At 46.6% G+C, this 7,473-nt stretch overlaps 3 protein-coding genes across 3 annotated transcripts; 2 read left to right on the top strand and 1 right to left on the bottom strand.

The window, feature by feature from the left end:
* Positions 1 to 33: 33 nt before the first annotated feature.
* Positions 34 to 1,734, top strand: LOC123132432 (transcription termination factor MTERF4, chloroplastic; the record flags this gene model as incomplete). The annotated part of the gene is given in 1 exon segment (XM_044552224.1): positions 34 to 1,734. A coding segment is annotated over 1 exon segment (1,415 nt), but the record flags the coding sequence as incomplete, so codon positions are not given.
* A 744-nt stretch (positions 1,735 to 2,478) lies between these two features.
* On the top strand, positions 2,479 to 5,283 carry LOC123132440 (peptide methionine sulfoxide reductase B5). Its single transcript, XM_044552234.1, has 3 exons — positions 2,479 to 2,888; positions 4,596 to 4,752; positions 4,872 to 5,283. The coding sequence occupies exons 1-3, from the start codon at positions 2,548 to 2,550 to the stop codon at positions 5,031 to 5,033; spliced, it is 660 nt and encodes a 219-aa protein (XP_044408169.1). The 5' UTR covers positions 2,479 to 2,547; the 3' UTR covers positions 5,034 to 5,283.
* Positions 5,284 to 5,383: 100 nt separating this feature from the next.
* Positions 5,384 to 7,473, bottom strand: LOC123132446 (uncharacterized). Its single transcript, XM_044552239.1, has 4 exons — positions 7,189 to 7,473; positions 7,026 to 7,071; positions 5,958 to 6,038; positions 5,384 to 5,607 (listed from the first exon to the last, which is right to left on the bottom strand). The coding sequence occupies exons 1-3, from the start codon at positions 7,354 to 7,356 to the stop codon at positions 5,983 to 5,985; spliced, it is 270 nt and encodes an 89-aa protein (XP_044408174.1). The 5' UTR covers positions 7,357 to 7,473; the 3' UTR covers positions 5,384 to 5,607; positions 5,958 to 5,982.

The following is a 7,473-nucleotide window of genomic DNA, read 5'->3' as shown; positions in this document are numbered from 1 at the left end:
CCCCAAACCTCCGCAGGCTCCTCTGCCTCCGCGCCTCCTCCTCCTCCACCTCGTCCCGCCCTCGCCCGGGCCGCCGCTCCCCGGGCCCCGCCCGCCCCCGCCAGCCCCAGCCCTCCTCCCTCTACGCCCGCCCCAGCCTCCTCACCATGGAGCGCGACCGCGCCGCGCGCCGCGCCGACGTCGACGCCTTCCTCGTCTCCCTCGGCGTCGACCCGGGCGAGCTCGCCGGCCTCGAGCTCCCCGTCACCGTCGACGTCATGCGGGAGCGCGTCGAGTTCCTCCGCTCCCTCGGCCTCGGCCCCGACGACCTCGCCGCCTACCCGCTCGCCCTCGGCTGCAGCGTCCGCAAGAACATGGTCCCCGTCCTCGACTACCTCGGCAAGATCGGCGTCCGCCGCGACGAGCTCCCGCACCTGCTCCGCCGCTACCCGCAGGTGCTCCACGCCAGCATCGTCGTCGACCTCGCGCCCGTCGTCAAGTACCTCCAGGGGATGGACGTCAAGCCCGGCGACGTGCCGCGCGTGCTCGAGCGATACCCGGAGCTCCTCGGCTTCAAGCTCGAGGGCACCATGAGCACCTCCGTCGCCTACCTCGTCGGCATCGGCGTCGCCAGGCGGCAGATCGGCGGCGTCATCACGCGTTTCCCTGAGGTGCTGGGCATGCGGGTGGGGAAGATCATAAAACCTTTCGTCGAACACCTTCAAGGCATTGGCCTGCAGAGGCTGGCCGTTGCAAGAATGATCGAGAAGAAGCCGTATGTCCTTGGGTTTGGGTTGGAGGAAAGGGTCAAGCCTAACATTGAGGCACTTCTGGAGTTTGGGGTCAGGAGGGAGGCGCTGGCATCCATTGTGATACAGTACCCTGATGTTCTTGGAGTTGAGCTGCGAGAGAAGCTTGTTGAGCAGCAGAGCTTGTTTGAGTCCAGCATTTTGGTCAGTGGTGATGATTTCGGAAGAGTCATCGAGAGGATGCCACAAGCCATTAGCCTTGGGCGAGCTGCGGTTCTAAAGCATGTCAACTTCCTCACAGGATGTGGCTTCTTGCTGTCTCAGGTCAGCAAGATGGTCGTGGGGTGCCCCCAATTGCTGGCACTGAACATGGATATAATGAAGATGAACTTCGAGTACTTTAAGAATGAAATGGAGAGGGATTTGGAGGAGCTGGTTGAGTTCCCGGCATTCTTTACATATGGCCTCGAATCCACTATAAGATATCGGCATGGGATTGTGGCTAAAAAGGGGTTCACATGCTCTCTCGCATGGCTGCTCAACTGCTCTGATGCGAAATTTGATGAGCGTATGAAGTATGACACAATTGGTGTTGAAGAAATGGAGGATGATAATTCCTTCGACAAAGATAGGTTCGTGGAGCAAGTACAAGATGAGGATGATGAGGATATGGAAGAGGATAGCGATTATGATGAGACTGACGACGAGTTCATCGAATGATATCCTTCCCAGTTCGTAGTATCTAGTATCAATTGTTAGCTGACAAACTTGCATTTATGTCTTGAGCTTGATGCTCTGTTGTATATGATGCAGTAGTGATCACTAGACTGTCATTTTTGAAGGATGTGCTTGATAAACCAAATGCTGGATATAATCAAATTGTAGCTTAGAGGTCTGATATATTCAGATATTTCACACAGTGCTTGTTTAACTGGGAAATGATGTAGCATCCATCCTTGTTACCAACACATTTGGCATTTTCATATGGGAACACATTTTGCAGCCATCTTTCTCATGTATGCCTAGATATACTGTAAACTTAAAGTTATATCATATAGACAGTTTGCACGTTTCTGAATGTGAATCTGCATTATGACCCACTGCATTTGCAAGAACCCGAGCAAACAATGAACAAATTGTGCTGTTATAAATCTGACATCCCCAGTCAGAATTGAGATATGAACCTCCTCTCAATGCCACCTGTTGGTCGTCCAATGCAATGCATGTTAATTTTTGGTGTCACCTTGTCTCTTTTCTAGTTGACCTTGTAATTTTCTTATGATATACACCTTTTTCTTCACGATTGAGTTTATTTCACTGGACTACGACTATGCAGTGGAGAGGGATGTTGGCATCAAGATTCTGACTATGTTGTCGAGAACTGATAAAGATCGCAGAGATGGCTTTAAAAAGTCCGCAATGCATACTAGGTGTTGTGGCTTATAAAACTTGTCTCCTGTTGAACACCAAAGTCGCGGATCCCCCTTTCAGAATGCCTGGAGAGGAGAAGTCCGTCACTCCAGTCTCCAGATAGTGGATACTCCAGAGTTACTAGTCAGGCTGCTGCTGCTGGCGCCGTTTGGTTTGGAATATGGTGCGTTTCCATCGCAAAAGTGGATCCTCTGCAGCAAAGAATTGTGCCGGAAACATTTCAGTTCCAGTAGCCAGTCCATCTGGAGAAATTGCTGCCAAGTGCCAACCGAGCAGAGCTGGCCCGTTCTATGTGAAATTCTTGCCTTTCAGGTCAGAACCTTATCAGAAAACGAACGGGGATCCCTTCCCCCCTTGCGCCACAGCTGCCTGAAAAGGAGAAAGGGAAATGGGCGGAGTCCAGCATCTGCTCAAGCTGAGGATGGCGTCCCCCCACGCCCACCCCGCCACGCGGCCCCTCTCCGCGCTCCCGTCCCTCCTCCTAGCCCGCTCCTCCTCCGCCGCCGCCACCGCCGCGTCGTCCGCCCGACCCGCCTCCCTCTCCCTCCCCCTCTCGTGCTCGCGGCCGCGGGCGCGGGCCTACTGCCCAGCCAGACGACGGTTGCCGGGCTCCGTGGTGGCGATGTCTTCGTCGGCGCCCACGCCGGGGCCCGTGCAGAAGTCGGAGGAGGAGTGGGAGGCCGTCCTCACGCCGGAGCAGTTCCGCATCCTCCGCCGCAAGGGCACCGAGTAAGAACAGCAGCAGTACATGCTTTCATCTATACTCCGACAAGTATTTCCGGACGGAGGGAGTATCTTTTTTCCTCGTGGAATTGATTATGTGGGTGCGCTCTGCGCTTTTACCATACAAAGAATATGATGGTATCATGGCTGTCTGTTCCGATCAACAAACAATGCTCCATTTTCATTGTAAATTTACACATCAATTCGTCAGTGTGATCAACTGCGAATCAGTATGTACTGAACCGTACTTGAACATGTCTAACTAACCTGGGTTGCCACCAGTACTGGCATGCACACTACCACAAGCCCTATCCTAGTTGCAGTGCATCGATGATTCGACAGGTCACAAACATTGTCTGGTTTGCAAAAACTTCTGAAGCAGTTAGAAAGCAAGAGTCAAGAAAATCCCTTTTATCTGATAGTGCAAGTTTGTCCTCTTCTTATCCTGCATAGCAATTGCAACTTGGCTCACAGGATTGTTCCAGTCATGCAGTGTGCTTTCTTATTGAAACAAGACTGACAGATTGGTGTCTTTAGAATCTAGATACACCATTTTTCATGAATATCAAGCCATGTTACTATCGCAATGCATACGGATGGTTGTTCACAAGATGAAGTCGTGTACTACTGTACTGTGTTTTCTTATTGAAACAGGACAACATGACTGCCAGATTGGTGTCTCTAGCATTTAGACCCTTTTCCCAGTCTTTAGTGTGTACCTTCCTACTGCGCATGTTTTTATTAATCAGTTAATAAAGCATTATACTCCAACATGACATTGGGAACGAGTCTAGCAATTGACATTATGTGATCGTTATACTCCAACATGACACATAACAGTACCTTCCTAATTTCACTACTCCGAACGACCACATAACAAGGGTGTGTAAAGTTGTTATAGTGAAATTAGTGTATTGTCTGTTACCACCTCCTGAGGCTAGGCTTATTCCAAAACCACAACCAAATTCCAGACAACCAATTTGAGAACGAATTAGAAGTTTCTTTTCCACAAAGTTGGAGAACCGCTTGCACAAATGATTGTATGAATCCAAAATAGCAAGTAAAAAGGTTGTTTTGACAAAAATAAATCAGAAGGATAAAAATGCTACCCAACAAAAAATATACTTGGGTCTTTTTAATTTTGCTGTCAAGAGTAGAAACTACAAAATATTTTATTCTAATAACATTCTAGTCTACAATAGCAGCAGCTAGATTTCGTTAGTATGTATTGTACTTTTCTTAACAGATCTGTTTATGTATCGCCGACACGGTCAAGTATAGCAAGTTCAAATTTTACCTGTTCTTGAAGCACGGACAGGTTCATTAGGTGAACTATCAGAATATCTAGTAATTTATAATATGAAGCTTGAGAAATATGGATAGGCACTTTATCAAAAATCAATTATTACTTCACATTGTTTTTGTAGATTGTACTGTTGATTAATCTGGAACCTGCAATTCAACCAGATACATACATAAGTTTAGTTTGATACTGGAATGGCATGTGAGCTGACTGTATCTAGTCCATATCCTACATCAACTCCAGCATTTTGTGCTGCCCTATATACTTGCCTATGGTTCCGTTTCGAAAAGAAAAAAAATACTTGTCTGCCATCTTACATATGGTAGTCTGTTAAACTAACAATAGCGTAACTGTGAAAAATAAAAGAGCTTCCGTTGTGATAAATTTTCATTTGACTATATTTGTTTCAGGTTTCCTGGAACAGGTGAATATGACAAGTTCTTCGATGAGGGTATTTACGGATGTGCTGGCTGCGGAACCCCCTTGTACAAATCATCTACGAAGTTCAACTCAGGGTGTGGTTGGCCAGCATTCTATGAAGGATTTCCTGGAGCCATAAAACGGACGGTACGATTCTCTCATCCATTCCCAGTGGTTTGACTAGGAACCGATGCCTTTCTTCTCCTCTATGCATTCCATGCCCTCATGCTGACGGCGGTGACATTTCTTCGCTTAATACTCTATAGGCGGATCCTGATGGGAGGCGCATTGAGATCACATGTGCTGCTTGTGAAGGACATCTGGGGCATGTGTTCAAAGGGGAGGGGTTCAACACGCCGACTGATGAGCGACACTGCGTCAACAGTATCTCACTCAAGTTCGTTCCGGCCTCTGAAGAGGCTAGTTGACTGAGCTGATGAACATCTATATGAGAAATGGAAACAAAACCTTTTGTGCAACCATCATAGTGACTACTGGATGTCAGAAACTCAGTACTTTGTCAATAATGCAAGCCCCAAGTACCGATGCTTGCTGCTAATATTGGCAGTATATACTGTTACATGTGTAAATTCTAGGTTTTGTTTTCCCTGTGGAAATTAATAGTGAGCTGTACATTTAAAAATAAAGCCGCCTGAAGAATGCAGCTGACGTTGTTTCCCTTTGTGCCCAACATATTATCTTAGTGATTATCCGCAATAAACCAGTTCCTGTGCAGCAATAATACTTTGATTCGCGTTAATAGTCTGTTTGGCAAATATATCAAAACTGCCGACATTTATTAGAAATGACAAGTAATATTTGAAACATCCAATCTAGTGCAGTAGTTGTTGCAAATAAAAGCAATATGATCGTCCATGCCTCGGTCAAAGCACACTACAATTTGTGATGTTGCAAATATTCTCCATCGACAACTGAGAACTCAACACGTTGTGCTTTTGTCTTCACGAAGATGATATGTGTGAGATGCCTTCAGCATGCAGCCTGAGATATGAAAGCAAATATACAGTTTCAGTTTGATGCCAACAGCAAAAGCAATAGCATAATATTTGGAAACAAAGTGCACTACTAGGTTTCATAAGCTTTACTCATGTACTCCCTCCATTCCTAAATATTTGTCTTTCTAGAGATTTCAACAAGTTGACCACATACGGAGCAAAGTGAGTGAATCTACACTCTAAAATTTGTCTATATACATCCGTATATGGTAGTCCATTTGAAATGTCTAAAAAGATAAATATTTAGGAACGGAGGGAGTACTAGATACGAAAGCAAATTCATCATGTTTATGCTTGACAATAATGTATATGTGGTTATGTAGTATGCTTATGTACCTGTACGAAGGTGCATGAAAGTATTTCATGTTTCCTGATTTTTGTTTCTGCTCGCCTCACATGCTTTCAAGGCTTGAACATCTGCATTTGACCGGAGGTGACAAAAAGGCTGGTTAGATCACATCTAAGAATTTGAAGTGATGACAACTTCAGTTTGTGAACGTTATTTAGTGTAGAAGATAACAGAAAAATATGTACGAATATAACCATCAAAGCAGGAACCTCCCTCTCTTCTTCCTTAAAAAAAGCTACATTTGTCCATTTATTTGAGCACCACATAAGGTACCTGAAATCGCAACATCTCCCCTTGGGTTGCCCCTTGAGTGAACATCACCTTATGGCAACAAATCTTCCATACACAATAAAACCACATGTGGCTGCAAGTTATTGTTACTAGTACCATTTCTATATAATCTCGAACATGATACGAGATGGGTTCTAAATTTAATCTTAATGCCTGATGCTGATGAACATGGGAGAAAGCCTCATGCATGATCAACTTCTTTTAAAAATTGAATGTAGGATGCCACACGTTATTGTCAAGCACAAACATGATGAATTTCAGCACATGTAGTCATATAACTGGCACCACACATGCCAGAAGACGTCGTTACTTCATGATTTATCTTGGATGGTTCTGGTTCTGGGTAGCATTTCAGCATTTCTTTATTTTTTTGAAAAGTGTTCAGCATTTCGTATGCTAGTACTGACCATAACAACGCTAAACTGGGCAATGTGATAGAGCAAGAGAAGGTATCAACATTTCTTCTATCCCATACAGCATTGCTTCTCTTCAAGATAGAACTTTATAAAATGAGGAATTATAAGGATTTCTGAATTCACATCTGTACTACATACAACAACCTTTACAGTTTTTGCTTCAAAGGTAGTTCAATCTGAATCTCGATCGTGATACTTAAAGCAGGTCCAGGTTTTGCCTAATTCCAAACCATTGGACAGCAAACTTAGCCCCAGAAGCAGGGTGGGTAGCAACCTCAGTAAGCCGCAACGGGATTGGCATCTACGAGGAAGAAAAGACGAGGGGGGAAAATCTGCGGCGGTGCTTACGTGCTTGGCAGGCCTTCCAGTTGCGGTCGGACTCGGCGAGGCAGTCCTGCAAACAAGCCAGGGAAGAGCCGAATCAAAGGTATGATGGAGCAAAGAAGAGATTCGGGTGCCGCAGCAGAAATCAGGAAAGGGGGGAGAAGGCGAGGGGGGGTCAGGGCGGTGCCTGGAGGGAGAGGTAGAGGGCGGCGCACTCGTTGAGCTGCTTCACGCTCTCGTCGTCCTCGTCCGCGTCCATCGCGTGGAGAGGGGCCGGCGGCACAGCAGGAGGAGGAGGTGGTGGCGGTGGCGCCGCCGCCGCCGCTTCCCTGGCGTTGCTCGAGGAAGAACCCATTCGAACCAGGTTTCGGCAGTTGGTTTGGTGCCACCTTCGACCAGTCGCCGCGTGAAGTCGGTCGGTCGGCTTTGAGTCTCCCGGTCATGGCAAAGGGCAACTCTGTTTGCGTGCTCG

This window comes from Triticum aestivum, chromosome 1B (genome assembly GCF_018294505.1).
Source record: "Triticum aestivum cultivar Chinese Spring chromosome 1B, IWGSC CS RefSeq v2.1, whole genome shotgun sequence".
In the NCBI taxonomy this organism is placed as follows: Eukaryota; Viridiplantae; Streptophyta; class Magnoliopsida; order Poales; family Poaceae; genus Triticum; species Triticum aestivum.
Note: the sequence above shows the minus strand (reverse complement) of the source record. Positions and strands in the feature narration are given on the sequence as shown.

Bases quoted from the DNA above. Each gene is read 5' to 3' on its own strand.
- LOC123132440 (XM_044552234.1), top strand. From the start codon at position 2,548: ATGGGCGGAGTCCAGCATCTGCTCAAGCTGAGGATGGCGTCCCCCCAC. The intron at 2,889-4,595 runs GTAAGAACAGCA...TATTTGTTTCAG, and splicing joins CTCCGCCGCAAGGGCACCGA to GTTTCCTGGAACAGGTGAAT. The intron at 4,753-4,871 runs GTACGATTCTCT...AATACTCTATAG, and splicing joins CTGGAGCCATAAAACGGACG to GCGGATCCTGATGGGAGGCG.
- LOC123132446 (XM_044552239.1), bottom strand. From the start codon at position 7,356: ATGGGTTCTTCCTCGAGCAACGCCAGGGAAGCGGCGGCGGCGGCGCCA. The intron at 7,072-7,188 runs GCACCGCCCTGA...GCTTGTTTGCAG, and splicing joins CCCTCTACCTCTCCCTCCAG to GACTGCCTCGCCGAGTCCGA. The intron at 6,039-7,025 runs GTAAGCACCGCC...GGTCAAATGCAG, and splicing joins CTGGAAGGCCTGCCAAGCAC to ATGTTCAAGCCTTGAAAGCA.